This window comes from Anomalospiza imberbis, chromosome 1 (assembly GCF_031753505.1).
Source record: "Anomalospiza imberbis isolate Cuckoo-Finch-1a 21T00152 chromosome 1, ASM3175350v1, whole genome shotgun sequence".
Taxonomy (NCBI): domain Eukaryota; kingdom Metazoa; phylum Chordata; class Aves; order Passeriformes; family Viduidae; genus Anomalospiza; species Anomalospiza imberbis.
In genome coordinates, this window is record NC_089681.1 from 110,463,939 (window position 1) to 110,486,916 (window position 22,978).

Genomic DNA, 22,978 nt, shown 5'->3' on the forward strand with positions numbered 1-22,978 from the left:
CACTGTCCCAACTATTTGCACCTTAGATCTTAATTTCTTTGCTCCAAAAGCCCAATAAAAAGCACTGAGAATAAAATAAGTTCAAAATCACTTGAGACATGCCTGATTTAGGATACCTTTCTTCACAGAACTGAGAGCCCACACATTGCTCACAGCTGAAGGCTTAGTTTCTTGTAACTAAGTTTCAAAAAGCGGGACAGAGGTGAGAAGCTGGAAGTAAGACCTTGATAGTTTTATGGTGTTTTATAAAGAGCAATGGGGGACAAAGGGGAGCATTTTTGAGGAGTTGTTAAGTTGTTAATAAATGTTTTTTAGTATTCCTATAAAGCATTCAAAATATCTGAGTCTGTATTGTCATTAAATTATTTAATTATATTCATATTCCTGTAATGAACCCTCTTAGATATGCAGCAAGATAGGCAAGCAGCAGAGTAGAGGTAGAGAGTTTAATATCTTGTAACCACTACAAGAGCCTGGAGAATGATACACCACATGAGGAGGTTAAGAAAGTGTGAAATCAGTCAGACTATGCAGTTCTTCATCACACCAGAGCACATAATGTGGCAAATGCTCATGAATAAATTGGGCTGAAACTCCCAGCTGTGGAGATGGCCAGCTTCCAGCTTTAACTGGAAGTGGAGGCTGCAGCCAGGGTTACAGGCTGTGCTCAGTTCGCTGAAGAATTCAAATGGATGTTAGTAAGAGTTTCACTTGAGGAGAAATAGTAAAATTAAATACCTCTGCTGTAGTAGTAGAAGTTTAATTACTAAAGTCTCAATGTCATACTCCTCAGCTTAGTAAACTTTAGCCACAGTAAAAGCAATTATTCACATTTTTTGTCCTTTCACATTCTCCAGATGCATTTTGCACCTTTGTGGTTTTATTGGAGAAGGTTTTTGGTTTTGTTTTTTTGCAAATCCAGCTTTATATTTTTGAGTCTACATTCCTGCATAACTTTTTTTTTTATTATTTACTAGAATGATGTGTAGTATCAGAATGATACTGACATGATTGTCTCAGAGTTCTGGACCATTGCATGTGATAGGATTGGAGAAACTGATGCTATTTTCTGTCCTTCCACAGACCAAGGACCAAAACAGAAAAAAACGAGTAAACAGTTCCAATTGCCACTTGTAGCAACTTAGAATTAAGAAGCAGGAATGTTTAAAATTTTCTGTTAGGGTTCAAGACATCAAAATACAAACTTTTTCAGATGATAATTTCATCTGGTATAGAACAAGCTTTCAGTTTAGAAATCTGTGTAGCTCTTGCTGAGCTAGTGGGATGTGTTCTGGGTATGGATAGGGAATATTGTGACCAGATAAAGCCACAGTAGTACTCCCATGAGCACAATAAGTGTTGAGACTTAGATAAAAAGCAGGAATTAATTCCTGAGCTGGGGCAGGATGGGGGTGCTCTGTTTGAAAATGTGTACCCTAAGCAGGTGGAGCTGGTATCTGGCACTGGCACTTCCTGATGTCCTCTCCCAATTTATTTTATTCCTCAACAAGGTGAAATAAATTCCAGGTGAAACAAACAGCACGCTTTTCTGTTGAACCAATTTTTTTTTAAATTTACATAATTGTCCAGCCAATTTGCTTACATAACTGACTGGCTTCTATTGGGAAGTGAAAAACACACTGCACGTTACGGAAATTATGAAAATTCCCCAAGGACTGTGAGAATGTTAACTTGATTTAAAGCTTCACTGAACTACAGATAGTTCCTAAAGCTTGACAGTTCTCTTTTTAACCTTTCCTGGCTGGAAATGCAATAGATTGCATGCAAATAACGCCTGTCCCTAACAGTTAATCTCCCTTTATTCTCGAGCACTGGCAGCAATAGACATTTTTGCTCCGAATTTCCATGTCCCTGTATCAGGTGCACTTTGACACCAACTACCCTTGGAAGAAAAATAGGTGTGTAAATGTATGTGTACATCGAGAGTTGCTATCGTAGACGTAGTCTTAAGTTGTGCCAGGGGACGTTTAGGTTGGACAATAGGAGGAGTTTCTTGACAGGGTGACACTTAGATACTGGAATGTGTCTAAGGAGGTGGTGGAGTCACCGTCCCTGGAGGTGTTCAAGGAAAGACTGGACGTGGCTCTCAGTGCCATGGTCTAGTGGCCGAGTGGTGTTCGGTCATAGGTTGGACTCGATGATCTCAGAGGTCTTTTCCAACCTAACTGATTCTGTGTAACTGCAGGAAAGCAGCTCCTGCATTCCCCTCGGGACTGCAGAGCTCACGCCTGGTTCTTCGCCTTGGTGGTTTTTTTCTGCAGAACAAAAGGCGACGTGAAGCACACGCAAGCATTTGGCGAAATTGCTCCCATCCCCTCAGCAGAAGGGCAAGCATTCCTTCTGTCGGGCTTTTCCCCTTCTGTGTCCCGCTGCAGGCGTAGCCGCACTGACGGGCGCAGCAGCCTCGGCGGTGCGGAGGGGCCGCTTCCCTCAGGCGCGCCTGAGGGGCGGGGCCCGGGCGGGGGGAGCGAGGCAGCCCCGCCCTCGAGCGGCCGCTCAGCGGAGGAGCCGCCAGGGGGCGGGAGCGCAGGCGCGCGCCGGCCCCGCCCCCGGCGGGAATCCCCCGGGCCCGCCCCCTCCGGGGCCGTCGGCGGGGGCGATGGGGCCGAGCTCCGGCGGTCGCTGTCCGGCCTCGGCGGTAAGCGGGGCCGGGCGGGGGCCCTCGGCGCGCCTCTCCGCGAGGGGAGGGCATGAGCGAAGGCAACGCAGCCCACCGCCCACCCGTGCGGGGGGTTCGCTCGAACGGCGGCCGGAGGACGGTGCGAGGCCGAGCCCCGGCGGTGTGAAGGGGGGTCCGCTTTGAAACCGGGCCGGGCCGCGTCGCTCGGTGACCGCCGGTGGGGTGGGGGCCGGAGCTGCCCGTGCGCTGGCACGCGCGTGGCGGTACGTGCGCGCGGGCACGCGCGGCCCCGGGTCTCGGCTGAGCTCGGGTCGGTTCGGCCCGGCCCGGCATCGGCGGCTCCTTATCCCGCGTCTTGTTGCGGAGGGTGCGAAAGGCCCGTGAGCCGGATGGCGGTCAGCTTTGCCGCCCTCTGGGAAGACCTTGCCTTTAGCGGATCTTAAGGCGAATTCTAACAGGGCTCTGTTTTCGGTGGTTAAAATTGTCAGTGCTCGGACCACTGCAGCTGATTCCCTTTCAAGCAGTGAGCGCGTCACGTACACCCGAGCTTATTTTCTGAGCGCTGTCACCTTGTTGATTTTCACGCTGTTTTCTCCGTGCTGCCTCAAGTGTAGGCAAACACCTGAAACAGACAACAGCGGGCTGAGCGGGGGGTGGCAGCGATGTGAGACGTCGGGATGCCAAAGGCTTTTGCGACGTAATTCGTATTTCTGCGTTTCAGCGGGTTTGTCTTTGAGGTGAAGCTTAGTCAAACCCAGTAGGTTTTGTTTTTCGGCTAAGCCGTGTACCGATTTCCAAGCAGTTAATAGAGCATTTAAAGCAAGAAACAATGATGCTTTTGTCTGGTTATATAAAGCGTCACCGCGGATTAAGTGAGATTGTTGAGTTTTTTCCGTCCTCTACCCAAAGGCCTGAAACTGAAATTACAGTGAGGGGAAACTGTCTTATGACTAGAGAGCTTGTTAATGTATTTAACTTAATTTATGATTGGGACTGTTGTTATAGATAGTAAAAACGATATGGTTACTGTTTTGCCCACCTACCTGAAAATCAGAAGACAAAAATTACCAAATGTTTTGGGGATATTTTTGCTCAGAATACTTTTTTCGTCCCACTCTTTGCTTCTAGTGAAAACTTAGGTTCTTGGTTAAGTATATTGGAATTAGTAATATGCACTTCTGAAACTTGCAAGTGTTTTGCAAAGTAGGCACAGGAAATGCCATTCTGTAGTGGAGCACAGATGATGTTTCTCTGATAGCTGTTCATCTCCTGTTCTTTAAAGCAGCATATGTAGCAGGCATGTTCTTTTGATAAGTGCAAAGTGTATTTTTAAAAACAATGCTTGAAAACATTGCCAGTAGGGAGCTTATCTCATAACCCCTAATAATTAGGTGTATATTTGCACTCTGACATGCCAGGTGGTTTGTCTCCTGTTGGCAAAGTCTAGCCTACAGTTGCCTAGTGCAGAAGTTACTGGTAAGAATTGCTAATTCATTTTTATAAATGTCAGCAAACCTTTGATTAAGATTCCCAGGCATTGCTGTATGACAGTGATTTTCCCTCTGGTTTTACATTACCCTCCCATAAAGTAGTTTAAAGTGGCACATGCATTTTAAAGTATTAATACCTGTTTGAGTGTAGGACTTAGTAAAAGTTTGCATGGAATTCCATGTGTTAGTGCTTAAAGAAAGCTTCTATTTGTGTGCTTTTCAAATTCTTAGTAGTTCTTTTTCCCTAACTGGAGTACCTTTAAATGTTCATTCTCAAACAAGGTACTGTAACAACTCATAATATTGGCAAGGCTCACTGTTAGTAGAGAGAACTGAAAGCATTCTTACACAAAGCTTTAGGTTTTATGTGTGCTTGCTCAATTTTATATTACTATTGTGACTTTAAAAGTTATCACCCAAGATTTAGAAAGTGCACTGGTAAGTAATAGGGGAAAATATCCATGTCCATTTCTAAAAGGGAATTTTTTTCTTTTTTTTTTAAGTGAGTTAGTGGATGGCTGAAATTTGGCTCAACCATTAAGTTGCTGAAATGTTTTGCTGCTTGAGAACCGTGAGAAGGTATGGCATGTTACTGACCTAATTTACCTTTGGCATATGTTTCAGTGTTTGACTTGCATATTTGTGAAACTGGTTTGGTATTTTTGTTTCATGCTTATTTCTTTGACATTCTCATCTTTACAGCTTGAAGCTTTCAGCAGAGCATCCACAGTTGAAAATTCTCCAAAGCCATATGCCTGTCCTCAAGTGAGACATTAAAAAGGCTTTCAACAAAACAAGGGGTTTAAAATGGCTTAATAATAAGAAATATGAATATGATAGCTAACATATTACTGCATTATTGAGTTATTAAAGCTTAGTGCTTCAAAATATGTGAATATGTCTGTAACTATGAACTTAATTTAACGGAGCTTTTCAGTGCCAAAGCTATACACCAAAAAGTTGAACTTCGGAGAGATGTGGAGGAAAAGGAAGTTGAAGGGAGTTATTTAACCAATAAATTAAATCAGTGTTGGAGTATGGTTGCATAATGTGTTCTAGTAGAGATTGTGTTTCATGTCTTTCGTGAAGTAGAGACGCTGCCCTCAAAGTGGTTGTGACCTTGATTTTAATACTAATCCTTTCTCTGCTCTTCAGATCTAAATGAAGCTCTTGGAACAATCTTTGCTCCTTGTGAGTGAAGACATAAACATCTTTCTTGCATTTTTTCCCCTCTAAATCCCTTTTAATTCACTTACTTTGTCACTCCAGTTGAAAGATGCCTCAGAGTTCTGTCTTTCACCTTCAGTAAATGAATTCTTCCTTCTGTCACGCAGACTAATTTTGGCATTTGAGCATTTCTCTTTTAAGCAAGTTCAAAATAGACTTTTGGCTGGAATCCTGAGCCCTCCTTCTAGCATGACAGTGTTGTTTAGATACAAAACAAGGGAACTAAAGTTAGCCGTACTTGGCCATTTTTCATCCAGAACAACAGATGGAACTTTATGATTAATAAACTCAGAAGTATGATTAATGGTTTCCAGCTATGTTGAACTTTTTTTCTGAACTACTGGAAACATGCAGTGTAGCTTGTGCGTGGATGTGGGAAATGGTGTACAAATAAGGTGAACAGGGAACTGAGCTACTCTTCCTCCTAGCAGCTTGGTCTAGGAGGATGTGAATTTCTTGCATGTCAGTCAGCTGCAATCAGAAGGGTAACTGGGTAGCTTACTGTTTTCCTTTGCTGGAAATACTTTTTTTTTTTCCTTTTACTGTTTTGTGTCCACGTGCTACCTAAAAAAAAAGAGAAAAATTCACTATTTTTCTTTCTCAGGAAGACAATTATTTTGGTGCTTCCAGATCCAAACTGGTAAAGCATATGACCAAGTGGACTTTTATCCAGAGTGCTTTGCTTCCTGTCTTGCCTAGTCTAGTAAAGGTGTTTTTCCTGCATCAGTGGGCAACTGTGGCATGATCTTGTCATTAAGAGCTTTCAGTCTCTCTAATAACATTCTATTGCTGTGGTATTTCACCATCTCCTACTATTTTGTGTAGGATCATGGGCTGTAGTGGTTACTAGTCTTAGTTTTAGAGTCTCTGAGATGCAGCCAACAAGGAGGTAGAACTGTTTGCCCGTGACATATTTTAGCTTTTTTTTTAATCTTATATTTCATCTACATGCATGAAAATTGTTTTTAAGTCATAGCAGATTTGGAATTCCATTGGCCTTGTTAAATCATGAAGTTTTTGTCCCACTGTTCTACAATAGCTTCTATTTTTAGCAAGCTGACTTTTAAGATTTGCTAATTAAATATTTGCCCACCTCTTAGGCAGAAAAAAATTAGTCTTCACTGCTTTCATGTTTCTAATTGAAGAGCTGGGAAGGTTGAGAGAAAAAAGGTAAAGTAAGGGTCACTGCTTCTGCTTGACAACTGAAATATTATCATTTATGATTTGCCAAAGTAAAACATTCTGCTTATTGTCTGAGCACAAATTTGGGAATTTTTTTTTTCCTAATTAATGGTATCAGTTAGGAAGGTCTCATGAGTCTGTGTCCAGGATGATTATTTGGTTTAGGATGCTGGATAAATAGCTCTCTGTAAACAGTCCTGCTAACTATTATTTAAAAAGTTATTAATTTTATGTGAGTTGGAAGCAGCTTTGTCTCTAATCTGCCATATATTTTCTTATTTGGGGGTTGCAGTTTGAATGATACTGTAAGGAGTGAAACTGCATTGACAGAGCAGAGTCCCTGCCCTTCTGATTTGCAAACTGAAATGAATGTTAATCACCAAAATTAGACTGATGAATTTGTTAGCTTGTGAAATCGGCTGAAGGAGAAACCTGTTGTTATTTATCTCCCAATTCACATTTTCTTGCTGCTTTTATGTATACTCTGTTGCTTCTTAGTTTGCTAAACCTGAATATTACCTTTGAGCTATGGCAGGATATTTTAGTAGTTTTTAATGCAGGACTTGGTTTTTCTTTCCATTTCAGTCTTCTGTAACACAAGTATGCTTGTTACAGAGCTGTTGTTTAATTTGTACAAAATTGCAGGCATTTGATAATCTGAACTTTCTTAACTTCCTAGAACTTCTTCAACTTAACTTTTTCTTCTCATCTTAGGTAAAACAATCTTTTTCTTCTACCATTAAATTTCTTCTAGCCCTGGTTTCTTGTAATTCAATGGAGATGAAAGGGTAAAAAGTATTGTCGTTTTACTTGATGTTTTCTATAAAAGAGTATGTTCAGGAAAGTAGGGTTTTTTTAATGCACACAAGTATGGAGCTCAGAAACTAATACAGAACTTTTTTTTCATTGAATTTTGATTATTTTTCCTGGGTAAAATTTAATATTCTTGTGGCACTGCTTGAAAACTACTGGGTTTGGCTTTTTAACTTGGAGGTTCAGAGGTATATAAGGGTTAGCTTTTAAGAGCAGCTTCAGCAATGTCTACAAAAAATATCACTAAAGCCAGTATTTGCAATTTGAACTACTTGACTGGGAATTTATTTGAGGCATATTTGAAAAAATAGAGAGAAGTTTCTGTACTTATTTACATGTCTTATTCAATCATTAGCATCCACCATTCTTCAAACCTATTGGATTGGCACTGTCAAAACACCACTTTGTTAATCCCAAGGGAAAGATCCAGAATTCAGACTCCTAATTTAAATTCTCCACTTTTAAATTATTATACTTGCAACTATAAATGTTTGCTCCATTCTGTCATGTTTTATTGTAATTATATCAGTTTGTTGTTTGATTGGTGGCATCATACATAGACATTTTACTGTTTTGTCAGGTTATGTCTGGACAAGATATTGCTGCAGTGCGTTCTTCAGTCAAGAACTTTGTCAGGTGCTGATGCCATCAATGCTCTCAGACCTTTCTATTTTGCTGTACATCCAGATTTCTTTGGCCAACATCCCAAAGAGAGGGTAAAAATACTTTATTATGCTTTCTTTGTAAATATTTCATATATCAAGAATGGAAATTTTCTAGTTTTCCTGCTGTCAGAGAGACAAAAGTAATGTTAGAATTAATAATGGTTGGTACCAGAGAACAAAAAGATTCACTTCCTTAATTTTTAGCAGGGATATGTCCCTTGAAAGTCCCTTATTTGTTAATCATGTTTTTTAATTCTTATAAAGAAAATACTGAATTCTTCCAGGCAAATTTATAATACATTTTACTTTATCCCTTTGAAATGCTGTGCATTATATTTGAATCAATGAATTTCTTTAAGCTTGAAAGCCAGTGGATTTTGGAATGTACACAAATGTACAAGTATGTACACCATACAAATTTATTCATGCAAGGTAATTATAAATGCTGAGAATATGAACCATATTACTACTTGTTAAAAGCAACCGACATTTTGTGAAACCTAATTCTGCATGTAAGATTTAAAATGTTTAGATGAAAAATGGTCAAATTCATCATCTGTAATGTTTGTTTGTTTTTGTTTTAAAACAGGAAGTAAATGAAAACTCTCTGAAGAGGCTGAATGGCTACTTAGAGAACCTACAGAAACCAGGATTTCGTTCCTTTAAGCCAACTCAGCTTACTTTTTATGTAAGAGAAAGAGAACCAAACTCTTCTAATGTTCGGGAACCCTTCAGTGCTTCAGGTGCTTTTATATCGTGTAGAATGTATCTTCCTGTATTTAAATTCCTTCAGACCATTGCTTGTGCCTTGTGCAGTCATAACGACTTCTCAATTGAATAAAATCCTGTCAAACCATGAAAATCTGTATTAGATCAGGCAGGTGGGGCCATCCCAAGTAATTAAACATCTTAAGCTTTAAAAAGCCTTGAAAGAATGAGACATTACAGCCCTGAGGTCAAGTTACAGTTATAAGGATGTAAAAAAGGTGGATGTAAATGATAATATTTCTGCTTTTGCATTGCCATGTTTAACTGGAGCAACAGTTGAGTCCTTGTCCTCATTGCAGTTCATGTGTAGTACACAATGTCAGGGCACTTGTAGAATCAGTAGGATCTTGCTCTCTAAGCAGAAGCTGTATGATATCTGAAGTTTCAATTTACTTCATTGTCTCTTATCTTTGAGACTACAAAAAATATTGCTGTATTTGGAATGTTGCTTTTGATTAACTTTACATACTTGTCTCCAGTACCAGTATGCCTTACCTAACAGAAGAGTTTTACATTCTGTATCCTGACAGTCAAAACACTTGAGCAAATTGTGAGGGACTCTCATGCTAGAAAATAAAATCCGGCTGTTTTTCAAGAGAATGGTAGGGTTATGTCTGGTCTCCTTAACACAGCATTTGAACTGGAAGCTGTCTTCTACTCTTGAGTCAAAAGCTTACTTTGTAATTAGGGAAATTTAGGCCCAGTAGCTAAGTGATGGGACATAGTTAAACTGCATGTGAATTTTGCAGTGAGTATTGAAATAACAGTATCATCATGATTTCCAACTGCCTGTGCCTTGTTTAGCTTCTTCAGTAAGAGGAAACAAATGGGAATGCATTTAAAATAATTTTAATTAAATAATACTTGTTTTTTACAGGGTTTCGAGCAGTCAGTTTTACATTACATACTAGGGATCTCCTGAGCACAGTACTAGATATTCTCAACTCCTGCAGTTTATCTACAGAGCATGTTCAGAGTTTGAATGTGAATTCTCAGTCCCACAAGCAAGCAAAAAGCACAGTGAACAGACCTATCAAATGGGATAAGACTTATTACTCATTTACTGGATTCAAGGATCCTGAGGAGGAACTAGAGCAAGCCCAGAGAGTGGAAACAACTTTACTGTATGTAATGCTTTCATTGAACTGAAGTTTTGAAACCTAAATTGGTCTTATTCTAATGCTGAGTTTTTTAAAGGTAGGCAATAAACATTCTGAACAATACAAAACTTTATTGTCCAACATGTAATTTTGCCATGCTTGTTATAATTAGAGTTCAGATGAGCTCCTGGAATAACTACAGTGCCAGCAAAGCTGAAGCATTCTTGTCTCTTTGCCCAGCAGTCATGTTTGGTCAATCTAGTTTTGGCTGATCTAGTTTTTCAGATTTGTGGAATATTGGTGACAATTCAAAAGGAGACAGGGGCTCCACTTGCTCCACAAGTGGCATAGCTTCTTACCTCTTACAGGACTTCTGTAACACAAATCTATATGGTTGTTAACTTCATTGTTCCTATTTCATTATCACATTCTGCTTAGGATGGGAGATAATACATGAAAACTAAGGTTAAAAGGTTTTAATATGCATGTTAACACTGTATCTTAGTGTTGTGCTTCTCAGTTGTTGTTCAGCAGGAAAACTTGAATATTTAAGTCAATGTAGTTATAAATGCTGAACTTGGATTGCATGTAGCATGTTTTGTAGTAAAGCTGGTGGTTTAAAAAATTTGTACGTGCTCATTTTGGGACACATACGCATTTTGGGGCCTTGAAGAACTTTTTGTAACAATGAGATATAAGTGCCATTTGAAATGAATGCAGAACTGTGCTGGAAGGATCTTCAGAGCAAAGTATGCCCCTTGTCCTGCATACCACCTCACAAATAAAGCTACTCTAATATACACAATTATAAAACACTTAAATGTGATTTAACATGCTAGAGAATATTTTTACTTATTTTTACACATTTACAAGGAATGCCACAGGCAGTTACGTATTAACAGTCTTGTTTAATACATAGCTGGCATCAGGCCTCCCTTTTTTCTTGAGTTTGAATTTTTTTACTTCAAATACAAATGAGAATGCAGCTATTTATTTGCAAAAGTTAGAGTATGAAAACTAGTTTATACTACGAACAAAGGCTAAATCTCTTAAGTAGTAACCTTTTCTTAGAAACAGAATTGAGTACTGAAATTTTAGATGTACTCAAAAGAGTAATGTTTGTCTGGTTGTGATTATTGGCAAAAAAACTATGAAACTTTGACCTGTTTAATCTATGTTCATGTCAGCTCTGTAAAAGTTACCTAACTTAGCCCTTTAGTACCACCTCCCATATTTGATAGTCTACTATGATCATTTTGTTTGGGGCTTTTTTGTTAGGTTTTGGTGTGTTTGGGTTTGTTTGGGGTTTTTTAAAGGCATATATGTGGAAACTCCTTAAATTAAATCACAGAGTTCTGAAGATCTCCCCTGAAGTCACACTGATCTGTTGTTTTATGCCTTTTACACATGCATCCAAGTCTTACAGTTTTAACACTGTCAGTGTTTTTGATTATTAGATTTCTTAGGCCCCTCCAAAGACATTAGGTGCCAAGGTTTCCTTCGTAGATATCTTAAAGTGAAGTACTTAGCAATTTGCTCTTCTATCCTCTATTTTTAAAAAAATCCCTTTACCTGATAATTTGACTTGAAACACTTAAATTATCAGTAAGATTTGAGTTACCTGTACTGCTTACATGATAGATCATACAGCAGCATGCTTCTACTGTTGAGTATTTTTCCTCCTCTTTCAGGTCCTGGCTAGATTATAATGAAGCAAGTGCAGTAAAAAAACTGAAAAAGAGTTTGCCACTTAGAAAAGAATTAGAACGTTTAAAAATTGAACTTTCTCATGAACTCCAGCTCTCAGATATCAGGTAATTAATTAGATCACTTGAACTTGGATTAAGACAGTCAAAGCAAGGAAGTGTTGTCTAATACTATGCTATGAACATTAAAAGCTTATTTCAGCAAAACAGCTATATTTAATATATGAAGAAGTGTTACTGCACTGAGTAAATTTCTAGAAGCGTTCTACTGGGACAAAGTTTCCTGTTAAAATCTGCTCTGAGACCTCCTATTTGTAACTGAAAACATAGGCTCCAGTTGAGGCAAACACAGAAATAGAACTGGTGTGTATGTGTTAGTTTAGGTGTTTTGCTGGTTAAAATTGCATTTCCTGAAATCAAGTTAGTATCTACAAAGGTAACTGAAGCAGCAGTGAAGTGCAATTTTGCACATGGTACATAATGACATTCTGTGAATGCTTAATAAAAATGTTCTTTTTTTTAGTGTTTAGTTTCTCACTCTCTGGAGGAGGAGATTTGTTTGTTTGAAAGAGCTGAGTGCAGTTGGAGACCTTGATTATTCAGAATATTTTCCAGAAAATAATTTGTGATCCTTTTTTAATTTTTGTGCCTTTGAGTGAGAATGTTGTGAAGTGAGATATTCAAGGTGGATAAAGGGGCTGTGAAAGTATTCACAAATGGAAAAATAAACTTTGGGGGATTATTTCAAGGGCTAGTCTATTTTTTTAACCAGAAAGGAGAGAATTGGAGCTTCTAGAATCATGCTTTTGTACTTTCACCCTGCAAAAGACCCTGGTTTCCTTTAAGCTGGCGCCAGGTTTTTTGAACACAATTCCTAATGCTCTGTAACTGTGCTAGGGTGAGAGTTTTTAACATTCTGAAATCATCTTCAGTATTAAACACATAGGTTTGATTCTAGTCATGGCTTATATTAATTTTCTTAAATAGTTTGTGCTTCTAAAATACATTAAAATAATTGTGTTCCATGAAGAGTTATTTATCTTCCATGAGTTACATTGTTATAATTCAGAAAAGAATGTGAGTATTGGAAATCTGACAAGCCAGTTTCTTAATACCACGCTATGGCCTGTGATTCTGTAGTCTCTTGCTAGTGTTCACAGAGATCTGAAAAATAGCTGGGTCACTGGCATTATTCCATGTATAAGTTTAGGACAGATGAAGAAATGGCCACCTTTTTCTGCTCCTGTCTGGTGCTGCTGAAAGCAAAGTGATATTGCTAGGTAACAGTAAATAATTATTTGAATTACCTGTATTTGGTTAAATTTGCTCACAAGTGCTGTGGCATAGTGCCATTCTCTGCATCCCAAAGAGTGAGGTTTTGCCAAGAGTTAGGTTTCTCTAAATGAGATGATGTGGGTGACCCCAGCCAGCAGCTGAGTACCCACACAACCACTTGCTAATTCATACACCCCTAGCTGAATGGGAGGCAGAGAATAGGAGGAGCACAAGCAAGAAAATTTGTGGATTAAGGTAGAAGTTTAATAGCTGAAGTGAAGCAAAACTGTGAGTTCAAGCAAAGCAAAAGGAGAAATTAATTCTCTGTTCCCTGTTGATGGGCAGGTGTTCAGCCACTTCTGGGCAGTTGGGCCTCAGCATGTGTAATGCTTGCTTGGGGAGACAAACACCATAACCATAAGGGTCCCCCTTCCTTCTTTCCCTAATCATTTATTGTTGAACATGACATACGGTCTGGAATATCCCTTTGGTTAGTAGGAGTCACCCAGCCTGGCTGTGTCCCCTCCCAGCATCTTGTCCACCCCTGCCTACTTCCTGATGGTGGGGGGCAGAGTGGGAAGAAAAAGTGAAGACCTGGACTTTGTGCCAGTACTGCACAATAGCCAAAATATTGACGTGTTATGATCACTGTTAATAAAATATAAAATATTAATGTTATGAAGAAATTTAACTCAATTCCAGACTGATACAGTACAATAAAGGAATGGGATTTTTTTCCCTTTGAGACAGCTTTATATAAACTAAAAGTCTGAAAAAAGGTATTTTTCCAAAACACTGGGACTTCACAATTTAGATGCTTTTTGAAATTTGCTTAGCAATCAGTCTAATTGATCTGTGATGGAAAAAATGTCAAAACTATATGTATTAAAGCCAGCAAGGTAACACCTGGCTCTTGTATAGTTTAACAAAAATAACTCCACTGTAAAATATAAAATATGAATAATACATAGCAACTTTCCATTTGAATCATGGTAATGTTTTGGGCTAGGAACAAAAAACAAAAAAAAAAAAAAAAAAAAAGGACAATGTCCTTACATACTGTATTTGCTCCTCTGGACAAACATTACACAGTGTCCAAACAAACTGCATGCTCCACGACCAAACCAAATACTGGGTTGTCTGGTGCTTACTAACCCCCTTCTTTCTGGGGGAGAGATTTACAAGTTCTGTCTACTTGGTTTTATATTTATTTTTCCTGGTGGTGTTTTTCTTTCTTTGTTGGGACTCACTTTAAGAAACACTGGAATTTTATTTAGGCTTTTTATCAGTTTGAATAGCATATGACATGGACAGCTTTTGAGTAGCCTTTGCTTTTATTACTGTTGGGGTGCTGTTTTGCTTGTGTTATAAGGCTTTGAGCTACATCTCAACTTCTGTGACTTTTTTTTTTAATAATATTGAGGATTAAATGCTTTCAATTGCATTTTTATTTAGGTGGCAAAGAAGCTGGGGCATTGCTCACCGCTGTAGCCAGCTACACAGTCTGGGCCGCTTGGTCCAACAGCGACCTGAAATATTAGAGAATGTTAAAGGTATTTCTGTTGCTTGTTTCATATATCATAATATAGTATTGATTCAGAAATGAGCATGGGTCTTCTGTGACAAGAGAGCTGTAGTTCTTTTTACAAATTCTTTTGATAACTGCAAAAACAAACTTGTCAGTCTTACTGAAAAGCTGATGAGAACTTATATTTAAAGCTTCTAGATATTTTTTTTAAGTGACCTTTCTTTAGAATTGATTGACTGCACTCAGCTTCTAGTTTACTTCTTAATAAATGCAAGTGGAGTCTGTTGAAAGTACTAGGCTTAATATTAGCAATGAAAGTAAAAAATCTAAACTGAACCTCTCAGAGGGTGGAGGTAGCAATAGATTGTTGCCCATGGTAGATTCAAGACAAAAATGTGAGTAGGTCTCTAACCCTCGTGATGATTTACTAGAATACATTAAAATGCTACTGCTTTCTTTTCTCATGTGTGTTCCATAAAATAGCTATATTAAAGTCAGTATTTTCTTAGGAAAAAATAAAATATTCTGTAAACCTATAAACCTACCATTCTTCTCATACAGCTGTTTGACCTGTGGCAGTAGCTGTTTCCTCTAATTGTAATTCCACATTTTATGTCTGTCTGCAGATACCCCGTTTTGAGTCGTTTTCATTTGAGGGTTCACCTAATCCTTTGCCAAAAACAGAGTGGGAAGGACAATGCGTAGTAGTTTTAAATTGTATCAAATTTCAAATTAGATTCTTTTCCTGAGCATGCTAAAGATAGAAAGTGTTAGAGAAGTCTGTCTTGTGAACATGTTGTAGTCTCCATTTTTGAAGAAATTTAGTACTACCTGGATAAATAACTGTCAGTAACTATACAAGTACAGTTCATGTTGCCTTAGGGTACAAGGATGGACTAGATGCCTTGAAGTCAGTGTTGCTCTTTCTTTGGAATTTTGAAAAACTGATTTCTGAGGGCAAGAGCTTCTACTTAAGCCTTGTCTTGTAGATTAATACACCATACTGAAGACTTTCATGAAAGCTTATTTTGATAAATAATTGCCTGTGCTTTTACCCTAAAGAATTCTTGAGGGTAACTCAACTTTAAAAAACATACTCACACTCAAAACTGATTTATCCCCCTAAAAATCCACCTAGAATTAGCCTTTTATGTTGTCTCTATTTTAAAAAATAATGAAAACATAACGATAACATGCAAGTGTTTCTTACAGCTTGCATGTTGCTGAGAGTTCAGAAATAGAGTTGAATGGTCTTATTCATAATTTTTTGACCAACTTTTAATTTGTATATGTTTCAAGTATATAGCGTGCATTTCCTACTTTATACATGATTTATACAGATTCTTTGATTACCTTCTCTGATGAGATTTTCTCATATTTTAAAAGCAGTCATAAGAAAAAAGTCCAATTAAATAAAAATCTATCAAGTTCAAACAGAGAGAAGACAAATGCTGGGTCAGGCTTTTGTGAAAAAAATTCTTAAAATGGACTTTTCAGGAACCTTTCAAAATTTTGAGAATAACAGAAGCACCTACTCTTGCATTTGTGCTGCAGAAATATATTGCTTGTGACATCTTAGCCTGATTAAGTCTTCAGTAATTTTAGGAATGATTGCAGTAACTCAAATTAGTAAAGAGCTTTGTTCAATCTCTAGGACGCACAGTGGTATTTACAGACCGCTCGGGTATGAGTGCAGCAGGTCACATAATGCTGGGGACCATGGATGTTCACCATCACTGGACCAAAGTAAGAAGATTTCAAATCAGATGAAAATGCCCCCTATTGTGAAATCCTTTTTTAAACTATAAACAGAAATATTAATAGGTGCAGATAACCGATGAGTGATTTAAAGCAAACACTTAGGTAATGCATTTAGCATAATGGTGTACACTGCATTTGAAATTTAATCCTGTGTGTGTTGTTACTAACAAGAGTCTTTGCTAGATCTTTACTTTCATTAGTAAGTCAGTACTTCTAATTGAAGATAAAGAAAACTAATTTCTTATGCACTGTTCCAGTCCATACAGTGAGTCCTGGCAGGATACTTTGTGATCCTTGAAGAGCTCATTCCCATGAAGAGCTAATGGATTTTATTCCTATCTTTTGTAATTATGAGATTTAAAGGGAGTAGTGAACTGATGATTTCAATCAATGACTACTAACCAACCCTGTCACTCCATTTGTTCTTCTAGGCAGCTAACGTGGATGTTGCAGAATTTTATCTTTAGTGACTATGTCAATTCTGCTGCTGCTTGTGTAAAGTTCAGAGTTGATAAGCTTTCTGACATCCTAAATGATAGCATTGTATGCAAAGGACCAAAAACTAAATATGTAGCAATATCAACATGTCACTTGAGGAATTCTTTAATCTTGGTTACTGAAACATTACTGATAATTCCATCGAAAAACTTTTATTCGTAAAGGGGATTATTGGTGGAATTTCATAGTTGGGAATTTCACCCTGCTAGTGTATCAGAATATTCTATTTCTGTATTCCAGTCAGTGAATAATATGAGAAGTTAACACTCGATCTTCTTTTTTTGGTGATGCTTTGAATTTTTGCCTATATGTTTCACTGAGGAGGGAAAATGAACCATGGCTTGTTAGTGTGAATAATTTACTAAGAACTTAAACTGAGAAACCAGAACTTAATAGAAAACTTTCTGAGATTTGAGAGTGTTGATAGTCATTGCAATGAAAGTGTTCTGATTATACTAAAATAAACACTGACTTCTTGAAAAAATAAGTGCTTCATCTTTCTAACCTTTGCTGCGGGTTTTTCCAAAGGCATTCTAAAGCCACACAAAATGCCATGCAGATGGAACAATGTGTGTAGTTAGTTGTAGTATTTTTTAGATGGTATTTGCTTGGGAAGACAAGAGTGGTATGTTTTTGAACCTGAAAGCAGAGGCTTTTTATCTTGTAATGCAGCTAAGATTATGTGAAATGTTACACAGAAAGTCAGTGAAAATCTTGATGAGGTTGGTGAGTTGGTTTCTAGAGAGCATATTTGTCCAATTCCTACCTCATTTTAGAAAGCAGTCCTAAGTGCTACTATTTTTTGTTACTAATTTCTAGAAGAAGGAAGCAGTAGAATGTTTGGTCAGAACTACAATATATAAAGGTTTTTTGCTGGTTTTCTCTGTTACAAATACCAATGATGAACCAAATTTTGTTGTGCCAGCAGCTGTTCTGACTCGACCATCAGATCTATCTACTATCTATTATACTGTTCTCCTGAATTTCTAAAGAGATAGTTCTGCAATCACTTGACTTGTTGCAGCAGCAGCTTTTTCTTTTTTGTATGAAAAGCTACTTTAAAGTATTATCAACAGGGTAGATGGTAGGTAGTGACTAATGTATGAGGAATAACTCTACCACTATAACTGTTGTAATAAGTGTTTTATATTGGCATCCAATTAAATACAATTTTTTTTATCTGAGGCTATCAGTTTCTGAATATATGGAGGCTATCTATCAATGTTTTTATGTCCTTTTGGTACCTTTATGTTATAAATACAGAAAATACTTAAAAGTTTGTTCAATTATATCTTGTCCCAAATCATTTATACTTGATATTTCTCACCTATGGTATTCTTTGATTTTAATTTTTTCCCCTTGGGTTCCATGTTTGCGTTGTTAAGTGTCACTTTTATTGTTTCTTGTTATTTTTTAAGTTACTAAAATTAACTTTTAAGCTCTGTAACATACAAAATGTTTGTTCTTGTGTATGCACAGATTTTTGAGAGACTGCCAAATTATTATAAGCTTCAAAAAAGGCTGCTGCTTTTGGAAGATCGGATAAGCCAACTTCTGGGAGGCATCCAAGTAATATATATTGAAGAATTGCAACCTCTGTTGACTCTAGAAGAGTACTTTGAGACTCTGAACTCTTTCTATAATAAACTACATGACAGCAGATTACCTTTTCATCCTCGCAGTCTGCGAGGCTTGCAAATGATTCTGGAAAGGTAGGTATTGGCAGGGAAGGTTGATTTCTTTTAGAGCTTTTACTCTTTTTTTTTTTTTTTGTTAAACTGCTTATTGCTCTCATTAAGAAGAAAAGTGATACAATTTCAGATTTTCATTATGTCAAAGTCTTCTTGTTTCTGAAGGTTTTAAGTGCATTTTTATGGGTTAAGAAGGAATCAGATTGAAGAAAATCGTGCTTAATTTCATTCAAGTGGGACTCACCGTTCTGTCTGGTTTAGAGTGTTGTGCTGGGTTAAATCAAAAATTTTGTGCTGTCATGATGGTGTTTATATTTTTTGAGTATTATTGTCAGTTCCTTTTGAAATGTAATTTTTAAAAAGCATAACCTACTATATTTCTCTATTCTCATGAACCAAACTTGATAATTTTTTACCAATTATTCTGATTGTGATTAATTTATATTCTTTTATCTTTAGAATTTTTTCTGAAAGTAATTTATATAAATAGTTGCATTAAAAATTATACCTTGTTTTTTACTTCCGTCATGTTTCATTAGTGACAGATATGCACCAAGCTTACATGAACTTGGACACTTTATGATCCCAACGGTCTGTGATCCAGCAGCTCTTCAATGGTTTATTTTTGCCAAAGCACAGGAAGCAAGAGAGAATTTGAAAAGAAAAGAGGAGTAAGTGTTGATGTGACTCAATACACTTAGCTCTGTTAAATCTTTGCATGTCCTGTTTTTTTATTTGGAGAAGGAGGAGAATTTTAAAAAATGTATTCATACTCCTTTGCTGAAAAACCCCTTTTGTTTCTAGAATAGAACTTTACCCATCAGCTTTACTAAGTAAAGAATTACAGCATTAGTGAATGCAAACAGTTATTAGAAAATACCCTCTTTCACCTTGTAGAGACAATTGTACATCATTCAGAAGTAAAATATCTTTGCTTACAAGATAAAATGGCATAATTCTTTTTACAATTATATCCCCAAAGAAGAGGTGGAAAACACCTTCTTAATGAATAAGAAAAGGAACAATTTTTATTAATGTTAATTAAAATGTGACTAAAAAAGCAGTGAAATCTAAACTCAAAATAACTGAGACCAATTAGAGAATCTTTATTTCTAGTTGTTGGTCAGGTAGTTGAGAAAAGTATTAATTAGTACCTAACAAGGCAATGAAAAAAAAAAAAAACTGGGGAAGAATGATAAGAGAAACACCTTGTGGGTACTCCCTCATAGATGACAAAAGTGATTATGATAGGGAGTCACAGCACCATACTTAATATGAGGACCATGATCTGTAATATCCATCAGAACTGTGAACTTGGTTCTTGACCTTGTACCCTGTATGTGTCCTTGAGGATGAAGTAGGAATACTGGGGTTTTTTAATAAAGTACTGTTACAAGGGAGTGGGTGGTACTTGTCCTTTCAGAGCTCATTACTGCAAGTCTTTTTTTCTACTTTGGAAAGCTTTTAATGAGTTGTTGAACTATCATGCTGTCATCAGTATACATGATGTAAAGATCCATATATGTTCCTGTGAAGTTATTTTAGGCATGAGTCTTGCTGAGGGCTCTATGGTTTTAGCTCTGTTAAACCTCATTACTTGTAAAAATATGTTTTGCAAGTGGACTTCAGTAAACGTGATTTATTGGAATTTTTCCACAACCCTAGTCCAGCTTGGAAGTTAAATTTTTGCCATATAAATTCGAGCTACTGAATAGCTCTCTATGTAACTGTCCACATGTGGCAGCTGGGTAAGTATTGTGTATAGATTTTGGGAGGGATGTTGTAGCAAATATATGCATTTGCATCTGGGTAACTCACTCTTCAAAAAACCTCTCACTTCCACACTTCATAAAGACACCAATCCAGAATAATTGTGCCCTCAGGATAAAAGCAGCTGTGTTGTAAGAATGTAAGAGCCAAGACACATATCTTGTGTGCTGGATGATTGCTGGTTTGTATGAAATAGTAAACTATACTGGGTCACAATATGTGCCCCCATCATCCATTAGCTTATGGAGAGGCTTTATGCATCGGGCAAAAACTGTGGTGGGTTTTTTACTCCATACTCCTTCCCAGTTTGTGTCTGACTGCACTTGAGAAAATACTTGAAGTTGGAAACATTATCTCATGTTAATAGCAATCAATAGACTTTTTATTTTCCCCCCTCTTAATTATCTTACTACTTTTTGAGCCAATTTGCATTTTGTGGCTCCAAACATCCAATGACAGCAAATTGCAGATTTGAATCACATATGGCATGTGTATATGAAAGAGGGTGGAGGTATTCTGTGATTTATATACCCACAGCCTGATGATTTCATTTGTTTTTCTTTTGTTCTTGTGTGATAGGAAATACAAAACTGTCATTCTGTATCACCTCTGCTTTTGTTTTGTCTTTTATTGAAGCTGAAAACTCATTTTCCACTTAATGCTTCCTTGGATTTACTCATGTCTTTCTGATTTTCCCTAGCCTCGTGTGGTGGTTAAAAAGGCCCTAAGATAAAGAAAAATACTTTGAGATATACTGGCTGTACTTTGCACATGGACTTGAATGTTTTGCATGCAGTAAAGAGCATAGAGTGGCTGTAATTCTGACCTGAATGCACAAGGAAATCCAAACGCTGCTGCTCTAGAAAGTTCTGTTATCTGTTTGGATAATGTCAGTCTTCTAGTAATGCAGGATTCTCCTTCCCATGCTTCTTTAAAGTATCAGGTTTGTGTGGTGATAAGGGTGCAAGCCTCCCTGTGTAAGTGACAGAAAATAAACCTGCAGTGCCCCAGCTTACTGGGATTCCTTCAAGGGAGCCTAAGATTTCACAGAACTGGAAAGCTTGGTGCCTAGATATTTGGGAATGCACTCAGGAAGGTGGCATGGAAATGGTCCATAGAGAGGACAGGCTTGCTCTGGGTAAACTTGCTGGCTCAGCTCATCACTGACTGCCAGAGTGGGCTGGGCTCTTGGGCCTCAGCAGAGCTCAGTGCCATGCAAGTACACAGAGGTCCCATCCTGAGCTCTGGGGAGTCGTGGTAAGGCCCTACAGTAGCATTTTCATGTGAGGCAAATGTAGGTCTCACTAGGTTTCTGTGCTTAGCTTGGGCTGGTTCACATCCCATTGGTGCTCCTCCCCTGTCTAGCACAGAGCCTGTGCTGTAGGGCAGCAGTGGTGCTCTGTCTGCAGCCAGGCTGGTTTGGAAATGCAGCTGTGTTCGTGTGGCACAGTGCCTGAGCTAGTGGGGCTAGCTGAACCTGAACTGTCTCTTCATCAGTTGGTCAGTCACAGCTCCAGTGCATTAATTAAATCTACACATTAACTTCCTTTCTGAGTAGTTTGAGTTTGCACGTGGTGTCTTATTTCTCTGGGGTGAAGGAAAAAATCGTCTGCAAGCTTTGGATTCAAAATTGATAGAATCATGTAGGTTGGAAAAGACCTTTAAGATCATTGGGTCCAAACACATCAAACAAAACAAAGTTCTGCAGTTGGAAAGTTACTAACACAATTAATATGCATCAGTTTGCTATACCAATCAGTTGGTGGTTTTGATGACATACAGAGTACTGGTTTAATTAAGACAGAGTAATTATGAGCGTGATTTTATGTTTTAATATATGTTCAATATATATTGAAATGCTTTTTTTAAGGCAGGGGTTTTAAGAGATGCAGTTGTAAGTTTGTCACTGTGTGTTGTCTCCATTTGCTAGGATGATGATTACAGAGAAGGAGCTAATCAACACCTCCACGGAAAAATTTTCTTTGGACCGGCTGTATAAGGAACCCAGTGTTTCCAGTGCACAGATGATAGATTGCTGTAAGCGGCTGCTGGAGGAATCCTTACCCTACCTACAAGGCATGCACCTCTGCATTTCACATTTTTACTCTGTGCTGCAGGATGGAGACCTGTGTATACCTTGGAACTGGAAAAACTGAGGGATGTATCTGATAATCAGATGAATTGTTTTATTTTCTGTAAGAGGTTATAAATATGAATGTTTTTAAGAGTAAATTATTTAAATCTGTATTTTGATATCAGTATTCAGCTCACAAATTTTCTTCCAACTGCTGCTGAGGAAGGATGCAGTTCTAGACAATTTGCACAATGCGCAGTATTGGTAGTCCTGGGAAAGACATCTGTACGTTATCCATACTACAGTAGGCGTCCCAGTGTATGGTTACAGTTGTGAAACTGCATTTTTGTAGTGAATTCTGAAAATACATTAAATTTCAAGTCTGCAAAAATGTGCATGTGTATTTTTAATATACGTGAATATCGCCAGATAAATCATCTTAAATAAAGAGTGTACTGCTCCAGCCAGACATTGCACGCTGTCTTAAGGGATTCATTGAATGCAGAAGCTAAGTGCAGAAGTTAAGTACAGAAGTTAATCTGGTGACAATGCTGGCATTTCATATTGCCACCTATCACCAAATTAGAAAAAAAAAAGAAGAAAGGAAAAAACATTGGAATATTTCTCCTTTGCAGAAGACAGCAGTACATTAACTTGGAGTCTACAGCAGAATTTCACATGCTGGTCCAACGTTGTTGCCTTAGAATTCCAAAATATGCCAGTTACACTGTCTGTGGTTACTTTAAAGCAGATGTCGTACTCTTTGTTTTGCGGCATTTGCTCCATAAA

The 22,978-nt window shown here is 37.8% G+C and overlaps 1 protein-coding gene across 3 annotated transcripts; it reads left to right on the forward strand.

The window, feature by feature from the left end:
- Positions 1–2,581: 2,581 nt before the first annotated feature.
- TCAIM (T cell activation inhibitor, mitochondrial) lies at positions 2,582–22,580 on the forward strand. 3 transcript variants are annotated; one of them, XM_068205904.1, is made up of 12 exons: positions 2,634–2,780; positions 4,635–4,710; positions 4,834–4,896; positions 7,934–8,069; positions 8,608–8,761; positions 9,664–9,910; positions 11,578–11,700; positions 14,323–14,420; positions 16,050–16,141; positions 18,134–18,366; positions 18,885–19,016; positions 22,046–22,580. In XM_068205904.1, the coding sequence occupies exons 2-12, from the start codon at positions 4,682–4,684 to the stop codon at positions 22,269–22,271; spliced, it is 1,533 nt and encodes a 510-aa protein (XP_068062005.1). In that variant the 5' UTR covers positions 2,634–2,780; positions 4,635–4,681; the 3' UTR covers positions 22,272–22,580. The 3 variants fall into 3 exon arrangements, with proteins under 3 accessions (XP_068062013.1, XP_068062005.1, XP_068062022.1); XM_068205912.1 differs by lacking the exon at positions 4,834–4,896 and having other exon boundaries at positions 2,582–2,659; XM_068205921.1 differs by lacking the exon at positions 4,834–4,896 and having other exon boundaries at positions 2,642–2,780.
- Positions 22,581–22,978: the final 398 nt, after the last annotated feature.